The sequence below is a fragment of the Felis catus genome, chromosome B4, assembly GCF_018350175.1.
Source record: "Felis catus isolate Fca126 chromosome B4, F.catus_Fca126_mat1.0, whole genome shotgun sequence".
In the NCBI taxonomy this organism is placed as follows: Eukaryota; Metazoa; Chordata; class Mammalia; order Carnivora; family Felidae; genus Felis; species Felis catus.
Window position 1 is genome coordinate 117,633,125 of NC_058374.1, and position 19,748 is coordinate 117,652,872.

Below are 19,748 nucleotides of genomic sequence, written 5' to 3' on the forward strand. Positions count from 1 at the left end.
CTCATCCTCTGATATAAAAGGGAAGGAGGAAAAGACTGATGTAGATTAGAGTGAGTCTATTAGTGTGGAGGCAGAGAGTTGAGTTGATGCCTTCTTATGCCAATCATCTGATAGAGTAGGAAGCAAGGGATATCTGCCAACAGCGGAGAGCAAGGGTGGACAGTTGGACCGAGGAGAGAGAAGATGGTTACAGAGTGGAGAGGAATGAATGAGGAATGGATGGGGAAGCTGACTCCAAGTTAAAGGACTGGCCAGCACAAAGTTCTGGCTGAAGTTGAAGACCATGAATTTTTAAGAAGCCCCATCTGCATAGTCGTATGACATTATCCTGCTGTGTTATTTTTAGTAGCTGTGACAGCAGAATATTTGTGACAGCAGAAATATGTACAGGGCTGGATTTTTACAAATGATAGTATGGGTTAAAAGTTCATAATAAAAATGGGTACAGAATGAGTGAGAGGGAAGTGACACCCTCACGGTCTTTAAAGGCTTGGTGACTAGGAAGATGTCAAGAGACTAGACATCTCTGTGAGGTCAGAGACCAGAAAATCAGAATCTGAGAGAGCTGGAAGGATAGGTATTTGAGGTCAGAAAGTAGGATACTGGAATTTAAGATTTCTGATATATAACACTCTCTGATCATCTGTCCATTACTTCATTCATCCAAAACATGTTTTTCAGTACTTACCATCCATTCAGCAAATATTTATTGCACATTGATTGTGTGCCTGGTATTATGCTGAGTACAGGGGATAAAAACAAATTAAACCCTTTATTTATTTAAGAAATATTGATGGGTTGCCTTCTCTTTGTGGTCCCTGCCTTCAAGATAAATCCAGTCTGTGGGAACATAGATAGGTAAGTAGGTAATTATGGGTCATTGCTATAGATGCTTTCATTGCAAAGAGTGCCAGGGGAATTAGGCAGAGGAGTACCCAACCCAGCAGTGGGTAATGTTTAAGGAAACATACAGAAAAGGAATCGTGAAGTTGAATACTGACAGGCAGAGAAAGAGGAAGACAAAGGGTGGAAATGATATTATGGAAGAGAAAACAACATGTACAAAGTTCCTGAAGCTAGAAATCTCATAGAGTTCTTGTGGTCCTATGGGTCTCAGTGTCACAGAAGCATAGATGCAAGGGGAGGGGTGGGTATTGGGATAAGATGGTAAGAAGAAGAGACCACAGAGGAAGTCTGAGGATTTTGGATGGACTGATGCTATTGGTGTTCAAGGTTGGTAAGTCAGTTCTGGCAGTATTAGGGGAGAGCCTTATTAAATTTGAATATCTAGCATTTGAATGAAGGAGTTTTATGATAGTTTGGATAGTCTCAGATGACTGATGCCTGATTTTTGTTGGAAAACTTTGGGGGTGTGTTCAGATTCATTTTCTCATCAGATGCTTCTGAAGCCCCTTGCTACTATCTGGTACTTGGAGGATACTAATACTTCAGTCCTATTTCTACATCAAATAAAACTTATCTTTCTTTTAGAACTGTTTCTCTCAGGAGTAATTTTGTGGCCTCTCAGAGCCTGGAGAGAATAAAGCCTCTGGGATTTTCCCTTTTGTTTTATTATGACTGAATCTGGTCTTCGTGCTGTCATAATATGCTCATTCCCCTGTTATATCTCTATCTTCCTACCTTTGACACTGGGGGACACACTGGAGTTGTGAGAAGTCAGAAATTTTCATGCTTTTCTCCCTGTGTGCCTTTTCCTTCTATTTCTTAAGTGAAACTATTTTAACTTAAGAAAAATTGTAAGTATATTGTCCTCTTAGGATAGAATCATGAGATGCATTTAGAGGCTCTATTTTTTTTTTTATGAGGGGTCCTCCATAAGGATTTCACCAACTAGGAACATGTTGAATATTTATTTAGAAGTTCTGAAATCATCTATAGCCACCTCTGCTCCTCAATGGTAGTTTTTTATCCAAGTGTTAAGGCTTAATGATCAGTCCTTAGAGTACTCTCGTAAACAATGATGTTATGGCTCAAATAATTGCCAAACTTTCTCTCTTTAAAGAAGACAAATAAATTTCTTTCCCTTGGCAATCATTTCTGCTGGGGTATATTACAGAATGGTTTACATTATCATGATTTTGTAATAAAGTTATCCCCAAATCAGTAACTGATGTGTCATCTGATACCATAAAAAGGTTTGAAAAGCCTGGGTCTTTTTCTTTTCAGAACTCTTAAATAATTCATACCCTGTTTTAGTTTTTCAGAAGTTTCCTGACCTTGTGGAGCTGCGTAATCTCATCAGGTGTCCATTTTATTCCTAATCAGTTATAAGTGGACCAACTTGTTGCCAGGAGTGAGAGACAAACCTTTGATAATAGCTTGTTAGCTTTCTAAATGAAATGACTGGTTTGTTTTTTGATTATGGGGATTTCCAACCTCCCCCCCCCCCTTTTTCCTGTCTTGGTTATTGGGCTTCTGAAAGTCCATGTTGGCTTTTTATTACATTAGCGGTAATTGGATTACTAAGTATAATCATTCTTCCTATTTTATAGCATTTTAGTCAAATCAATTCTATTTGCTTTTGGGGAAAGAATATAGGTAAATCAATTTTTTTCAGAGATCTTATCAGCTCTTTTTAATTGTTCCATGTTGAATTCTTTCCCATAAAGAGCAAATTCTTTCTGATTCTGACCCCCTCCTGTGAAGTCATATTTTGACCCCCTAGACTTCAAACTATTGATGGGAGATTTTAGCTAACTTACATTTCAAGTTTTAATGGTATTTTGTAGGAAACTTCATCCAGGTTGCCTTTCCATGCTTCTTTTTAACTTAGCTTTGTATTAAGACAAGATACATAGTAGTTAGGAGTATAGGGTGTTGGGTTAAAGTTTTGGTTCTGCTACTGACTAGCTGTATGATCAAGGTCAAGTTACTTATGCTCTCCTAAGTTTTAATTTCTTCATATATAAAATGGGGGTTCTTGGGAAGATTCAAGGAAATGATGCATGTAAAATGCTTAGCATTTGGCACAGAACAAGCAGTCAATAAATGTTAGCCATTATTATTATTACTACTACTACTACTCTGTCTTCCACTTTAAGCATTCTGGAACATTCTGTTTTATCATATCAGAACTATTTTTTGGTGTTCTAGATATACTTTCCTCTATCAAACTATATGTTTCTTTTTGTGTTGTCTCCAAGATTGATCTTATAAATTGTATATTTTATTCTTAGCAATAAAAAAATATTTCTTTCCTGGATTCTTGGATATGACTTAACTTTTCATCTCCTTCTAAAATGTATGTAATAGTGCTGAGAATCCAGAATATACCTCAGGAGGTCTGCTAGACAAGTAACAAATATGGCACTTTATTATTCCAGTCTTATGATCGTTTTTTATGGATAGTTGTTAATCATGACCTTGAAGATTGCATTATATCTTTCCCCAAGTGTTTTGCTGCACTGTCGATGTCAAACGTATTTAATGTCAATCTGTCCTCGTAAGCATTGAATAACTTCTAAAAAGAAGCAGGTCTGTTTCTCTATGGGAACTATAGGCAGAGATTTACATTCAGACAAAAGTATTTGGGACTTCAGTACAATTTTTAATGGCAGTAAAACAATATGTTTTGATGGACATATTAGGCAACATGTTGGACATGTTATAGGCAACAGTCATGTCTATACTGAGAACATTTTCTCTTTTTACAGTTGAATAGAGCTGGTTTCATGGGAATTTTTCTTTCTTGAGTTTTTGGGACTACTTTTCTGGTAATATTTTTTTCCTTTTATTTGAGGAACCCCCTTTAAAAAGCCCTAATCACTTTCTTTTTTAAAAATTGATGTATAATTGACATATAACGTTATATTAGTTTCAGGTGTGTAACGTAATGGCTTGATATTTGTATATGTTGCTAAATGATCACTGCAAAAAATCTTATTAACTTAGGTATTTGTTATCAGTTACAAAATTTTTTTTCTTGTGATGACAACTTTTCAGATTTACTCTCTTAGGAACTTTTAAATAAGGAATACAGTATTATTAGCTGTAGTCACTGGGCTGTACATTACACCCCCATGACTTATTTTATAACTGGGAGTTTGTACCTTTTGACCCCTTTCACCCATTTTTGTCCCACCTCTCACCCCCAACCAACTGGCAACCACCAATGAACTTGGTTTTTTTCAGATTCCATATGTGAATGACATCATATGGTATTTGTCTTTTTCTGACTTATTTCATTTAACGTAATGCCCTCAGGGTCCATCTGTGTTATCTCAGATGGCAAGGTTTCATTTTTTTTCTATGGCTGAATAATATTCATACATATGAGTTATATATTCATATATATATATAATGTGTCTTGGCTATTGTAAATAATGCTGAAATGAACATGGGGGTATAGATACTTTTTCTAATTAGTGTACCAGTCACTCTCTTATAAATGGAATGCTTTTAGCAACTCAGTGATTTGGCTTACTAAGTTAGGATTTTAATTTTTTTTTAATTAGTTTCATTTTTTTAAATATTTGAAATTTATTGTCAAATTGGTTTCCATACAACACCCAGTGCTCATCCCAAAAGATCCCCTCTTCAATACCCATCACCCACCCTCCCCTCCTTCCCACCCCCCCATCAGCCCTCAGTTTGTTCTCAGTTTTTAAGAGTCTCTTATACTTTGGCTCTCTCCCACTCTAACCTCTTTTTTTTTTTCCTTCCCCTCCCCCATGGATTCCTGTTAAGTTTCTCAGGATCCACCTAAGAGTGAAAACATATGGTATCTGTCTTTCTCTGTATGGCTTATTTCACTTAGCATCACACCCTCCAGTTCCATCCACGTTGCTACAAAGGGCCATATTTCATTCTTTCTCATTGCCACATAGTACTCCACTGTGTATATAAACCACAATTTCTTTATCCATTCATCAGGTGATGGACATTTAGGCTCTTTCCATAATTTGGCTATTGTTGAGAGTGCTGCTATAAACATTGGGTTACAAGTGCCCCTATGCATCAGTACTCCTGTATCCCTTGGGTAAATTCCTAGCAGTGCTACTGCTGGGTCATAGGGTAGGTCTATTTTTTAATTTTTTGAGGAACCTCCACACTGTTTTCCAGAGTGGCTGCACCAATTTGCATTCCCACCAACAGTGCAAGAGGGTTCCTATTTCTCCACAGGATTTTAATTTCTAACTAGCACTAGGTTTTACCTTGAGTGCTATTATAGAATTTATCTGATTTACATAAATCAAGGACTCTGTTTTAGACTTTTGTTACCTTTCATTTAAGACCTTAGTGCTTTTATTAGTCTATTTCAAATTGGGCCATGGAATCTGAGTTGGGGAGTCTAAAGTTAAAACTGATCAAGACTGAATCAGAACATTTTAAACATATTGTCTTAAAATGCATTATAGAGCATCCTTGTCTGTCATAATTTCATATATCTTTCATTCAAAAACACATTTACTGAACCTAAAGAGATAAATAAAGCACTGTCATTGTGGCCAAGACACTCATTGCTTAGAGAGTGTAGACAATCACGTACACAGATCATATTGTGTGATACCTGCTAAAATAAAGAATGGTAAATGACGAGAGTTAAGTACCTAAATGTGTGGGACTTCTTTTGGGAGGATTCAGAGGTGATTTTTGAGTGAGTCTTGAAGCACAGAAAAGGATGTAAAACCCTTCAGGAAGAGGAAGTTGCATGGGAAAAGCTTCAAGGCATGACAAGCACAGGTTCTCAGGGAAGGATAGGAGGTAGTTATGGGAGAACAAAAGAGTAGAGAAGGAGATAAGGCTAGAAAGTATAATCATGATCAGAATACAAAGGGCTGTGGAGGAGTTTGCACTGTAACAAGTATAGGAGGAGTCATTGAAAGGCTAGATGACTGGAGGTTGAGGAGATTAGAGACTGAGAGAAAGGGTAGGAAGCTGATTAACTCATTTCAATCAGTGGCTCCCAGTCGCTGCTGTACTTCAAAATTATCCTTGACATTTGTTAATAATACAGATGTTTGGGGCACCTGGGTGGCTCACTTGGTTAAGCTTCCAACTCTTAATTTCAGGCCAGGTCATGATCTCACAGTTTGTGAGTTTGAGCACGGAGCTTGCTTGGGATTCTCTCTCCGTCTCTCTCTGCCCTCCCACCTCCACCGCACTTTCTCTCTCAAAATAAAGAAATAAACTTAAAAAAAAAATACAGACGCGCAAGCCTCATCCCTGGAGATTTTTATTAAATAGGTTCGGAGTGGGGATGGAATATCTTAATTTTTAAATAAATTCCATAGATGATATTGATCAATAGCCAGGTTGGAGAAATATCTGTGCCATAGCAGAAAGCAGGAAGTTTTAAAAAATCTCAGTTGGGTTCATGGATATGGAGAGAGAAGCTGCTAAATTCAAGTCAGAAGATGCTAGTGTCCGACTGGTTTACTGGAGCATGAACTGCTGAGGCAAATTTTGGAAATAAGTGTAGAAAGCCCAGGGCAGTTGGCTAGCCATTTGAGATAAGGTCAAAAGTAGTGTGTGTTAATATTAGGGCCAGTAAACCAGTGCTGCTGGTGCATTTTATAGGCTGCACACATAATCCAGAGGACGGAAACTTTTAAAGTATTGGTCCCTTCCCTTGTGTTGCATAATTTTTCCTCAGGCTGATCTCACCTGTTCTTATGCAGCCTAAAATATCTTGGTCTCCACAGTCTGTGACGCAAATGAAGGCACATTAACATTTAATGTTCAAAATATAATAGCTTTCATCTCCCTTCTGTTCAAGTAGGAATGTCTTTAAAATTTTCCACAGTTATCTGGGAGGAATCTACTTATCTTTTTCTGCTCAAGCTTCTTCCTCATTTTGATTCTGGTCTCCTCCTCATCAAGCTCCTACCTATTGTTGCCTTTTGAGGGAACCCTGCTCTGTGGGCCTATCTGTTCTCTCAGGGAGCCAAATCTGGTCTTTTGTCTATGGTATAGGGTGGAAAGGTCAATGAGCCTCTGTCCAGCCCCATAGTTGTTGTGTCCTCTGGGCTGAACTGGCACTGCTGATTCCTTGATTCTCTCATAGTGTGTTAAGACACAGCTCCTTTAACATCTCTCTTTCCATCCATTTTCTCCATTCTTCTCAGTTTGGTTGAATGAGTGAAAAAGTAGAGATGGTAATGAATAATAGATGCCATCCTATCCCCTTGATTGATTCATTCATTCAATGATTCAAGTTATACTGAGCACCACATGTCTGTAAATTAATTTTGAGTCTAAACAGCTAAGGTCTTTACCATGTAGGCCCTAGGAACATGGTTACCATTTAATACACCCCTTCTCACATGATGGAGTAATTGTCCTATGCAGATGGCTAAGATTCTTAACGATAAATGCCACAAAAAAAAAAAAAAATTCAAGCCCTCCTTGCACAGAACAAGCAGAATTTAAAAGCCCATTTATTATTACAGATAAATTTTAATCACAACTAATGATTTTAGACCTTAATGTCAGCCATTTCCTATAAACAATAAAAATGAGTTCATTCTGATCTCAATTTAGGTCAATCTTTATTTTAGGAGAAAATGTATGATACTACAGTTTTATAATCTACACTCCCACAGGGAACTAGTTTACTCACTCAGTTTTAAATATCACTTTGATGCAAATGACTCGTGGATCCTATCTCCAGTCTTACCCTTTCTTTTGAGCTCAAGTCCCCATCTCCAAATGGAAGCTTTGAACTTAGCATGTCTTCTGCAGGGGAGACAGTACAGGTTTTTGTATCAGAGTGAAATGTATTTGAAATTTGGTAGGCAGACATCTGTCTTCTCATTTTCGGTATTTCTTTTCTTAAATTTATTAAATTGGCTGGAACTTCCAGAACAAAAATGAATAGGGGCATTGTGTCTCCTTCTGGATTTTATTGATAATTCTTTTAGTGCTTCCCTATTAGCCATAATTTTCGCTATTGGCTAAAATTAATATTTTTCTCATGCTAAGGCAAGAGCTTTTCTAGTTTACTGAGGTTTGCCACACCCCCATCTTTACTGAGGCATAATTGGCAAATAAAATTGTAATATACTTAGAATGTATAATGTGATGATTTGATGTACATATAGAGTAGTCTCCTCTTATCTGTGGTTTTGCTTTCTGAGAAATCAGTTACCTGCAGACAACCACAGCCCAGAAGCAGATGATTCTCCTTCTGATGTATCCTCAGAAGGTCAGTAGTAGCCTAATGCTGTGTCACAGTGCCTATGACATTCACTTCACTTCATCTCATCACATAGGCATTTTATCTTCTCACATTGTCACAGGAAGAGGATGAGTACAGTACAATAAGATATTTTGAGACCACATTCACATAACTTTTATTATAATATATTGTTATAATTGTTCTATTTTATTATTAGATATTGCTAATCCCTTACTGTGCCTAATTTATAAATTAAACTTTATCATAGGTATATATGTATAAGAAAAAAATAGTATATATAGGGTTTGATATGTCTGTGGTTTCAGGCATCCATTGAGGGGCTTGGAATGTGTTCCTGTGGATAAGCAGGGACTATTGTACATTATAAAATGGTTACCACAATCAGCTTAATTAACACATTTATCGTATCATGTAGTTACCTTTTTTTTTTCTGAGTGAGAACACTTAAGATATGTTTTCTTGCCAAATTTCAAGGATGCAATACACTATTATTAAGTGTAGTCACCATGCTCTACATTAGATTTTCAGAACTTATTCATCTTATAACTGGAAGTTTGTGCCTCTTGACCGAATCCCCTCTTTCTTGCCCTTGGCAATCACCATTCTACTTACTGTTTCTATGAGTTTGACTTTTATTTTTTCAGATTACACATATACATGATACCATACAGTATTTCTCTTTGTCTGGCTCATTTCATTAGTATAATGCCCTCAAGGTCATACATGTTGCTCCAATTGGCAGAATTTTCTTATTTTCTAAGGCTGAATAATATTCCATTGTATATATGTAACACAGTTTCTTTATTTATCAATGGACACTTAGATTGTCTTCACATCTTGGTGATAGTGAATAATGCTGCAATGAACATAGGAGTGCAGATACATCTTAAGATTATGATTTCATTTGCTTTGGATAAATACCCAGAAGTGAGATTCCTGGATTATATTATAGTTCTATTTTTAATTTTTTGAGGAACCTCCATACTGTATACCACATTGGTTGTACCAGTTCACATTCTTACCAACATTGTACAAAGGTTCCCTTTTCTCCACATCTACACCAACATTTGTTATCATTTGTCTTTTTGATAATAGACATTCTAACAGGTGTGAGATACTGTTTCATGGTGGTTTTTATTTACATTTCTCTGATGATAAGTGATGTTGAGCATCATTTCATGTGCCTGTTGGCCATCTGAATGTCTTTTTTGGAAAAATGTCTATTTGGGGGTTTTTTTGGTCCATTTTTAAGTTATTGGACTGGATTGATTGCTATTGAGTTTAGAGTTCCTTATATATTTTAGATATCAAGGCCTTATCGAATGTATAGATTGCAAATATTTTCTCCAGTTCCATAGGTTGTCTTTCCAATTTGTTGATTGTTTCCTATGCTGTGCTGAAGGTTTTTACCTTATTTACTTTTGTTTTTGTTGCCTATACCTCTTCTGTCAGAACCAAAAACAATTGTTGCCTAAACCAATGTCAAAGAGCTCTTCCTTTATGCTTTCTTCTAGGAGTTTGTGGTTTTCAGGTCTTATGTTTAAGTCTCTAATCCATTTTGAGTTGATTTTTGCATATAATAAGATAATGGTCCAATTTCATTCTTCAAATATGGATATCCAGTTTTCCCAATACCATTTATTAAAGAACGTATTTATTAAAGAACCTAAAGAACCTTTCTTCATTGTATATACTTGGAGACTTTGTCAAAAATTAGTTGACCATATTTCTGGGCTCTCTATTTTATTCCATTGGTCTTTCTTTCCTTCTTTTCTTCTTCCTTTCTCTCTCCCTTCCTCCTTTCTCTCTCTCTCTCTCTCTCTCTCTCTCTCTCTGTCTCTCTCTCTACCATATTTTTGATTACTACAGCTTTGTTATATAGTTTGATCAGCTTTGTTCTTCTTGCTCAAGTCTGTGTTAGCTATTTGGATCTTTTGTCATTCTATATGAATTTTAGGATTGACTTTTCTATTTCTGTGAAAAATGCCATTGGAATTTTCATAAAGATTGCATTGAATTTGTAGATAATTTTGTGTACTATGAATATCTCAATAATATTAATTCTTTCTACCCATGAACACAGGGAATTTTTCCATTTATTTGTGTCTTCTTCAGTTTCTTTCATCAACGTTTTATGCGCAGACCTTTTTTACCTCCATGGTTAAGTTTATTGCTATTTTCTTGTTTTTGACACTAATATAAATGGGACTGTTTTCTTTATTCTTATTTTTATTTTTTGGATAGTTTGTTGTTAGTGTATAGAAATGCCACAGATTTTTATATGTTGATTTTGGATCTTGCGACTTTACTGAATTTGTTTATTGGTTCTAACAGTGTTTTGGTTGAGTCTTTGCAGTTTTCTCTCTATATAATCATGTCATCTGTAAACAGAGACAATTTTCTTCTTTCTTTTAGATTTAGATACTTTTTATTTCTTTTTCTTTTCTGATTGCTTTGGCTAGGATGTCCAGCAACAAGTTGAATAGGAGTGGTAAGAATGGGCACTCTTGTCTTCTTCCTGATCTTAGTGGGAATGCTTTCAACCCGTTGCCATTGAGTACGATGTTAGCAGTAGGTTTGCCATATATGGCCTTTATTATGTTTAGGTATGTTTCTTCTATATCCAGTTTGTAGAGGTTTTTTTTTTAATTATAAAAGGATGTTTAATTTTGTTAAATTCTTTTTCTGAATCTATTGAAATGATCATATTATTTTTATCTTTCATTTTGTTGATGTGGTTTATTGTATTTATTGATTTGTATCACATTTATGTTGAGCCATCCTTGCATCCCAGGAATAAATCCTACTTCATCGTGGTGTATGATCCTTTTAATGTATTGTTATATTTGGTTTGCCAATATTTTGTTGAGGATTTTTGCATTTATATTCATCAGAGATGTTGACCTGTAATTTTCTTTTGTTGTAGTGTCCTTGCCAGGCTTTGTTATCAGGGGCATACTGGCTTCATAAAATCAGTTTGGAAGTATCCCCTTCTCTTCATTTTTTTTGAAATAGTTTAAGAATGATTGATATTGATTCTTTAAATTTTTCTGATTCTGGGCTTTTCTTTATTGGGAGGTTTTTGATTACTAATTCATCTCCTTACTTGTTATTGGCCTGTTCATCTTTTCCATTTCTTCATGATTCTGAGCTGGTAAGTCATATATTTCAAGTTATTGATCAATTTCTTCTAGGTTATATAATTTGTTGGTGTGTAATGTTCATAGTAATGTCTTATGATTCTTTGTATTTCTGTGGTATCAGTTATAATGTCTCCTCTTTCATTTCTGATATTATTTGAGTCTTCTCCCTTTTTCTCTTAGTCTAGCTAAAAGTTTTTCAGTTCTGTTTATCTTTTCAAGAAACCAGCTCTTATTTTAGTTGATCTTTTCTTTATTTTTCTGGTCTCTATTTTATTTATTTCCCTTCTCATCTTTGTTATTTCCTTCAGTCTACTAATTTTATGCTTAGCTTTTTGTTCTTTTTCTAGTTCCCTTGAAATATGAAGTCAGATTGTTTATTTCAGATCTTTCTTTTTTCTTAGTGGAAGCATTTTCTTTATAAACTTTCTTCTTAGAAGTGTTTTTGATGCATCCCATAGATTTTGGTATGTTGTGTTTCCATTTTTATTTGTCTTAAGATTTTAAAAATTTTCCTTTTTACCTCCTCTTTTTTTAAAAAAAAAATAAACAATGAATATTAAAGAAGTTCAAAAAAATTTTTTTGGTCATTGAGCCTATAATCATATTTTTTCTCATTTGATTTATAGATAAATTAAATTGTATTCATACACTTTCTAATATTAAATTATCCATGTATTCCTGGGAGAAAGACAATATAATTACCATACATTATTTCTTTAATATATTGCTAGATTCGATGTATTAGTATTTTATTTAAAAATTTTTTTTCAACATTTTTATTTATTTTGGGACAGAGAGAGAGCATGAACGGGGGAGGGGCAGAGAGAGAGGGAGACACAGAATCGGAAACAGGCTCCAGGCTCCGAGCCATCAGCCCAGAGCCTGACGCGGGGCCCAAACTCACGGACCGCGAGATCGTGACCTGGCTGAAGTCCGACGCTTAACCGACTGCGCCACCCAGGCACCCCAGTATTTTATTTAGAATGCTTGCATTTATATTTATAAGAAGATTGCCCTATGTCTTTACATGCAGTCACTTTTCAAGTTTTGTTATCAAGGGTATAATTTTGTCAAATTATTTGAGAAGCTATCTATCTTTGTCTGTAGTTACAAAATTTTTAAATAGTATAGGAGTTATCAGTTCCTTGAGATTTGAAATTTTTTAAAAATGAAATCAGTTGGGGGCGCCTGGGTGGCGCAGTCGGTTAAGCGTCCAACTTCAGCTCAGGTCACGATCTCACGGTCCGTGAGTTCGAGCCCCGCGTCAGGCTCTGGGCTGATGGCTCGGAGCCTGGAGCCTGTTTCCGATTCTGTGTCTCCCTCTCTCTCTGCCCCTCCCCCGTTCATGCTCTCTCTCTGTCCCAAAAATAAATAAACGTTGAAAAAAAAATGAAATCAGTTGAGACTGACGTTGTGGGATGAATTTTTTGGATATGTTTCTCAGCTCTATCACTATCTTGCATTCAAATTTTCTGCCTCTTAAATTAGCTTGCTGATTTTGTATTTTCATCCCTAAATGGTCAGTGATGTTTTGCATCTTTTTTGTACTTATTGGCCATTTGTAGATCTTCTCTGGAGAAGTCTCTGTTCAAAACCTTTGTCTGCTTTTTTTAAATGGGGTTATTTGTCTTTTTATTATTGACTTGTAACAGTTCTTTATGTATTTTGAATACAAATCACTTATCAGATACATGATTGGCAGATATTTTCTCTTATTCTGTTGGTTGTCTTTTTACTTTCTTGATGGCATCATTTGAAATTTTTAATTTTGATGAAGTTTAATGTATCTACTTTTTGGTGTGTGTGTGTGTGCGTGCGTGTGTGTGTGTGAGTTTGCTTGTGTTGTCATATCTAAGAAACTATTGCCTAACTCAAAGCAGTGAAGGTTTACTCATATGTTTTAAGAATTTTATAATTTTAGCTCTTACATTTGGGTCTGTAATTCATTTTGAGTTAATATTTGTATGTAGTGGATGTAGGGGTACTTTATTATTCTCCATGTGGATATCTGATTGTCCTACTACCGTTTGTTGGAAAGGCTGTTTTTTCTCTATTATCCATTTAATTTTAATCTTTATGTGGATTTTGCTTTGGACCTCAATTAAAGAGTCTTTGCCTTTTAATTTAGTTTAAAAGACAACTTTAACCCATTTACATGCATTATAGTTGTGTATATATTTAGACTTTCTCTGGAAATCTTCAGATCTTCAGATTTTTATTTTTTTGTTTTATGAATTATCTCTCAATGTGTTACCTTTTGAAATGGTGCTTGCCTTACTTTCAGGCTCACCGAATAGGTGTTTTTATTTCTCCTTGCTGATAGTAAGAAACTTTCAATAATATTCATTTCATAAGTCACATATACCAGTAGTCTCATTACTTGAGAGTCACATTTCAAGTTGCATTAAGGGTGGGTGTATAGTTCATCAGTATATATAAATGATTGTGCTGTGAATTAGTTAAGGACAGTGAAATTATGATGTTAGATATTCATAGGGTTTCATATGAAAATGAAATGTTTAATATTAATATAATGATAAGCATATTAGACATGTAAGTATGCCTCCATTACTTTATTTAATTTATAGCTATTTTTTACTTGGCCTTATTCAGTAGCTAAAGCATTCAGTGCTTGAAGCAGGTATAATTCTGAGGCTCAAAAAGCTATATATAGCAAGATAATGTTGTTTAACATTACCAGAATTCTAGAAATATAAATGCACTTCAAATCTTGAAATGTATTTTTCTATGTTCACACTTTATTATAGGAAGCATATTCTTTAATTGAGAAGATTGAAACAGAACAAAATGCCCTATATTCATATCAAAAATATGTGGAGAGTTCGAAAAGAAAGAAAAGCAGAATCCCTCCCCCACCTATCCTGCTATCCCGAACTCATTGTTCTGTGACATTGAAACCTGCTCCATTTATTTCAGATGTTAAGGTATGTTGCCCATTGTGATCTTTATCTCAGGCAAAGTGACACAAGTACTTTTGTGACTATCATGATTGATACCTCTGTTGCTCTTAGGACTTGAATAGTCTTATTTATAAGCACTGAACACTGGGATTAGTATTGTAATGTCTTAACTACGTTTCTTCATGACCTTCCTTCTTTATGCTATTTCCCTTTATGCTCTCTATATAGCCTTGCTATCCCCAAATGTATAGTAAGGAGAAACAGTAGAGAAGTATTTCTGTCTTAAGTATCTTTATCCCCATGGCACGGTCATATGCTGACCAAGTGTGTGTTCAAGATGGAGAAGGTCTCAGATGACCTGGAATCAGACATTTGAGGAGGATAGATGTTATTCTCAGAGCCAATGGTGGAGATAGGAAATTTGGAAATAGCAAATTTTGAGGTTTTTCCCAGAGTTCTTCCAAGTAAATGGGGGATTCTTTTAATATAAACATATGACAGTTCCAACCATATTATAAGTCATAAATCTTTATGTATTTATTGAAGGATGAACTCTTTCTCCCATCTCCAATGCCTTGGAACTTGGCCTAAATATGATTCTAAGTTGAGATTTAGTGTCCTCACAAGCATTTGGTTCCACCTGATTTCTATTTTAAACATTAAATTTCCCTTTTTTTGGATGATCAACAACATTCTCTTTGATGTTGTATAAAAAATAAAGTTTTATCTTTGATTGTTTTTAGGATATTCTGCTGAACTTATATCAACTCGGTATAGTGGAAAGGGCACAGGCTTTAAAGTCAGACAGATACAGGTTTAAAATTGTAGCTCCCCTACTTTCTAGCAATATGACCTTAGGAAATCTAAATATACTTTCTGAGGTGGTGGTGATGGTGGTGGTTTTATTTGTAAAATATGTTTATTGTGAAAATTAAATGAGATAACATATAACATTCTTGGCACATTATACTTGATGTTCCACAATATCTTATATTAAACATGTATAGTAAAGTTTGCTTAAGACAGTTAATGATGGTATAGAGTGTGATTACATTATTTGATGATTTTTTTGATAAATTGTATCCAGTGAGCATTACTGAGTATCTTTTACCTGTCCAACTCTGTGCAAGATAACGGAGGTACAAAAATAATCACAAAGTTTGAGTCCATTCTTTGGGGAGCTTCAGACTAATGGGATATGGACATCAGTGAGAAGTAATATCACCTTTATAATGCTTTATGATTAGGGAAATAGAAGTAACATTCATCTTACACCTAACTGTGCTGTAATAAATGCATTGTTATAATTGCTAGCATTTTGAAAGTTAAACTTTGGATTTTTTAGATCTGGTTACAAATGAGGATTCACTGATTTTGGAAATTCGGTACAGAGCTAAGACTAGATGCCTTACCGAGAGTTTTTCTTTGTTTTCTTTTTTTTTTTTTTTTTTCAAATGTTTTGGTTCATTTAACCAAAATCTTTTTTTATGTGTTTAAAATTAGTAAATAGTCTATCTTATTACATAATGCTTAGAAATAGGAATATATAAGAATTCAATATCTGACCTGTAGTTGTGGGACCTGTCACTTAGCACATTATATGAAGTTTATATATATTGTAAATTAGTAGAGTTGTGTGCTCTAGGAAATTATTGCTGTTACATGCTCATCAACACTAGATGGTGCTGTGGTCTTAAATAATATTTCTGATTAGAGGGTTCAGCCATCTTCTGTTTTATCAAAATCTCGTGTTAAGCATTTGTTTCATTAAAATCTGTTTTAATAGTTGAAAATGCTGATGTTATTAATAAACTTTTACTTCTAAAGTTAATGGTGATTTGTTCATGGTGTCTTTACTGTTGTGTAGATTCTAATTATACATTGTTCCTTATAATTACACAAACTAAGATGTTTGCATTTGTGGAACAAAATAAAAATATAAATCTGCTTATAAAAATGCTTTTAGAGAGAATTTACCCTTCAAATTCTAGTTTACATAGAGAGCTTAACTTAGAGGAAATAATAATCTAAGTCATATAATACAATCTTTCTGCCTTTTTTCCCTTCTGTGTAAAATGGTACTCTTTTTTGCATGGGAAGTTAAGGAAAGTTAGTTTTTAAAATTTTTTCTGAGAATCATTTGGTTTTTTTTCCCTTTCTGGCTTCAGCTTCCAAGTTCCTTCAATGCTGTCTTTGTCGTTGAAGTTCTTCCTTTGTCTAGTGGTCCTTAATTACCTGAGCAGTTTTCTTTATAGACATAGAAGTTTGGACACTTGTACCAGAAACTCTAATTCATTGAGGCTAGGCAGACTTGGGTATATGTAATTTTTAAAAATGGTTGATTCTGTGAAAACTGCATTTTAAAAAGTGATTCTGCACAGCCAGGGTTGAGAACTAGTTGTGCAGGTAAGACACCATTAGGATTTTTCTGTTGACCTGGAGGAAGAGGCTAAGCTATAAGAGGCAGTTGCTTCTTAGAGACAATTATGTTTTCCCTTCTTCCCAGTTTTCCTCTCATTTAGGAGTTGAGATGTTGGGAGTGACACAGTGATGACAACCTCCTCAACCCCAACCCCAGGACAGTATGGCTCCTTTATAATGCCATTCCCTAGGTAGCAACTTGCTCCCTTTTTCTCTACAGTGAGAACAGTTCATTCCAGTGAGCAATCTCCATTATTTTGGCATCTTGGCAGAAGAACCATTTCTAACCACTTGATTAAAGTTCAAGTTTGATTGTTCCTGTAGAATTTGCATTTCTTTTGGTTCCCGCATATGTTTAAGAATGATCAAATACCATGCTACTATCTGATCTTGAGCAAATTATTGAACATTTTTGTGTCTCCATTTCCTGTAAAGCAAAATGACAATAGTAATCCCATTTCATACAGATGTTGCAAATATTAGAAAGTTTATGTAAATTTCCCAACAGTATTTAGCATATAGGAACTGCTCAGTTCATGGTAGTTAAAATAGTCAACAATGAGTAATAGTCTTTGTAGTCTCAGGGAAACAAGCCCTATATTTGTCTTTATTATTATATTTTTTTGAGAACAAACCTAAATATATTTGTAAACTTAGATTCCATGTTTTAAAACTTGAATAGTAACATTTTCATTTGGAAAAGTATTCCTTTTGCCACATCTTTTTTGCTTTTAAAATTTTTATTTGAATTCCAGTTAGTTGACATATAGTGTGATAATAGTTTCAGGTGTACAATTTAGTGATTCAACACTTCCATACAACACCCAGTGCTCGTCACAAGTGCCACATCTTGATAAAAGAAATTGAATGCCTTGTTAAACAGACTATAGATAATGGGCTCATCTTTCTCCTCTGCAGGTCTCCTGGTACTGCATTTTGGGTTGCAAAGCAGAAGGAAGCTATGGAAAAGTAAGGCTAAACAATAATCATCTCCCAAACTCAGGAGAAGCGGTATGTCAAATTAAAAAAAAAACAAACTTTAAACATCAGGAAATCTTACCCAAAGACTCATTTATGACAATTGAGTGTTTTTCCCTCCTTATAATGTCATTATTTCAGTGAATTTCAATTTAAGTGATAACTAAAATCCAACAGTGAATGCAAAAGCTTTTGTTTTTTATTACATATAAGGGTTACTTAATCATATTTTTAAAGTCACATTACTTCAATTTTCCATACATAACTTGAAATATGTTTTTGTTAACAGATACCAGCTGATGGTAAAAGCATTTTTGAAGTGAAAGGTTTAGAAACAAATGAAAAATATGTCTTTGCAATTGCTGCTTATTCTTCTAACGGGAAGCTTATTGGTGATGCCATTGGGGAGACAACTAAACCAATTCTGGTTTATCCACCTCTTTCTGCTGTTACTACTCGGATGTTCTTGACGCAGGTAGAAGAGATTCTGCTAATTTCTTGCGTTTTTTTTTTTTCTGTTGAGCTGTTACTAAGTAATTTCCAATGGGAAAAAAAGTCACAGCAGATATTTTAAAGCTCCTGTAATACGTATTTTCCATTAGGGCAGGGTAGTCTCATAAAATGAGAATCATTTCTTTCCTTTTTAGTGAATTTGATTTTTATAATAGCATTTTTCCCCTGGATTACAAATGTAACACATGGTAATTTTAGAAATTTAGAAAATATTGAAATGCACAAAGAAGAAAATACATGTTAACTGTTATCCTGTCATCCAGAGTAGCAGTTCTCAACCTGGGGCAATTTTGGCCCCTAGGGGACATTTGTCAATGTCTGGAGACATTTTTGGTTGTCATAACCTAGGAGGGTGCTTCTGGCATCTGGTGGGTAGAGGCCAGGGATGCTGATAAGCACTCTAAATGTAAAGGACAGCCCTCCATAACAAAGAATTACCCAGCCCAAAATGTCAGTAGTACCAAGATTGAGAAACCCTGATCCAGAGGTATCTTTTCATTTGTGTGTGTGTGTATGCCTGTATACACTTACACACACACACATTTTTATAGAAACATATGCATCCACACATATGTGTTTGAATTTATGTACAATATATAATTTTAATTATAGTATATATTATTTTATATCCTGATATTTTCATTTAATATATAATTGACAATTTTTTCATTCCATTAAGTATTCTTCCATAGTATAATTTTTTAATTTTTTTTTAATGTTTATTTATTTTTGAGAGAGAAAGAGATAGAGTGTGAGTGGAGGAGGGGCAGAGAGAGAGGGAGACACAGAATCCGAAGCAGGCTCCAGGCTCTGAGCTGTCTGCAGCGAGCCTGACATGGGACTCGAACTCATGAACTGTGAGATCATGACCTGAGCTGAAGTCGGATGCTTAACTGACTGAGCCACCCATGCGCCCTCATAGTATAAATTTTAACAGCTGTATTTTATAACGGTATTGCATCTTTTTTTTTTTGATATTGCATCTTTTAAATTTTTTTTTAACGTTTATTTATTTTTGAGACAGAGAGAGACAGAGCATGAATAGGGGAGGGGCAGAGAGAGAGGGAGACACAGATTCCGAAACAGGCTCCAGGCTCTGAGCTGTCAGCACAGAGCCCGACGCGGGGCTTGAACTCATGGACTGTGAGATCATGACCTGAGCCGAAGTCGGACGCCCAACCGACTGAGCCACCCAGGCGCCCCATTGATATTGCATCTTTTAATGATATTGCATCTGATAGATAGATCATAATTTACTTAGTAATCTTTATTGTTGGGCAGTTAGATATTTTCCAGTCTTTTGCTAGTATAAGCAAAGCTGCCTTATACATCTTGGTATATACATCTTTATCTGCATCCACGATTGCTTTTTTGAGATGGATTTACAGAAGTGAAATATCTGGGTTAGTAAAGACATGCAGACCTGAGTTCAGGTTCACACTAGTCATGTAATATTGAGCAAGTAACTTTCATCTGTGAAGTGGGAATAATAATAATAGTAGTTACCTCCCAGATGTATTAGGAGTATTAAATGGAATTATGCATGCCAGATGTTTAACCATAGCAATTACCACACAGTAGGCACTAATAAATATTGTTATTGTTTTTAGT

At 35.0% G+C, this 19,748-nt stretch overlaps 1 protein-coding gene across 17 annotated transcripts in view; it reads left to right on the forward strand.

The window, feature by feature from the left end:
• The window catches only part of CFAP54 (cilia and flagella associated protein 54), a 289,781-nt gene that overhangs the window by 70,258 nt on the left and 199,775 nt on the right, over positions 1–19,748 (forward strand). For all 17 annotated transcript variants that reach the window (XM_045062193.1, XM_045062194.1, XM_045062191.1 and 14 more), the window contains 3 exons: positions 14,073–14,249; positions 17,565–17,657; positions 17,914–18,099. In XM_045062193.1, coding sequence (XP_044918128.1) covers positions 14,073–14,249; positions 17,565–17,657; positions 17,914–18,099 — 456 coding nt within the window. The remainder of the gene's footprint in view (positions 1–14,072; positions 14,250–17,564; positions 17,658–17,913; positions 18,100–19,748) is intronic.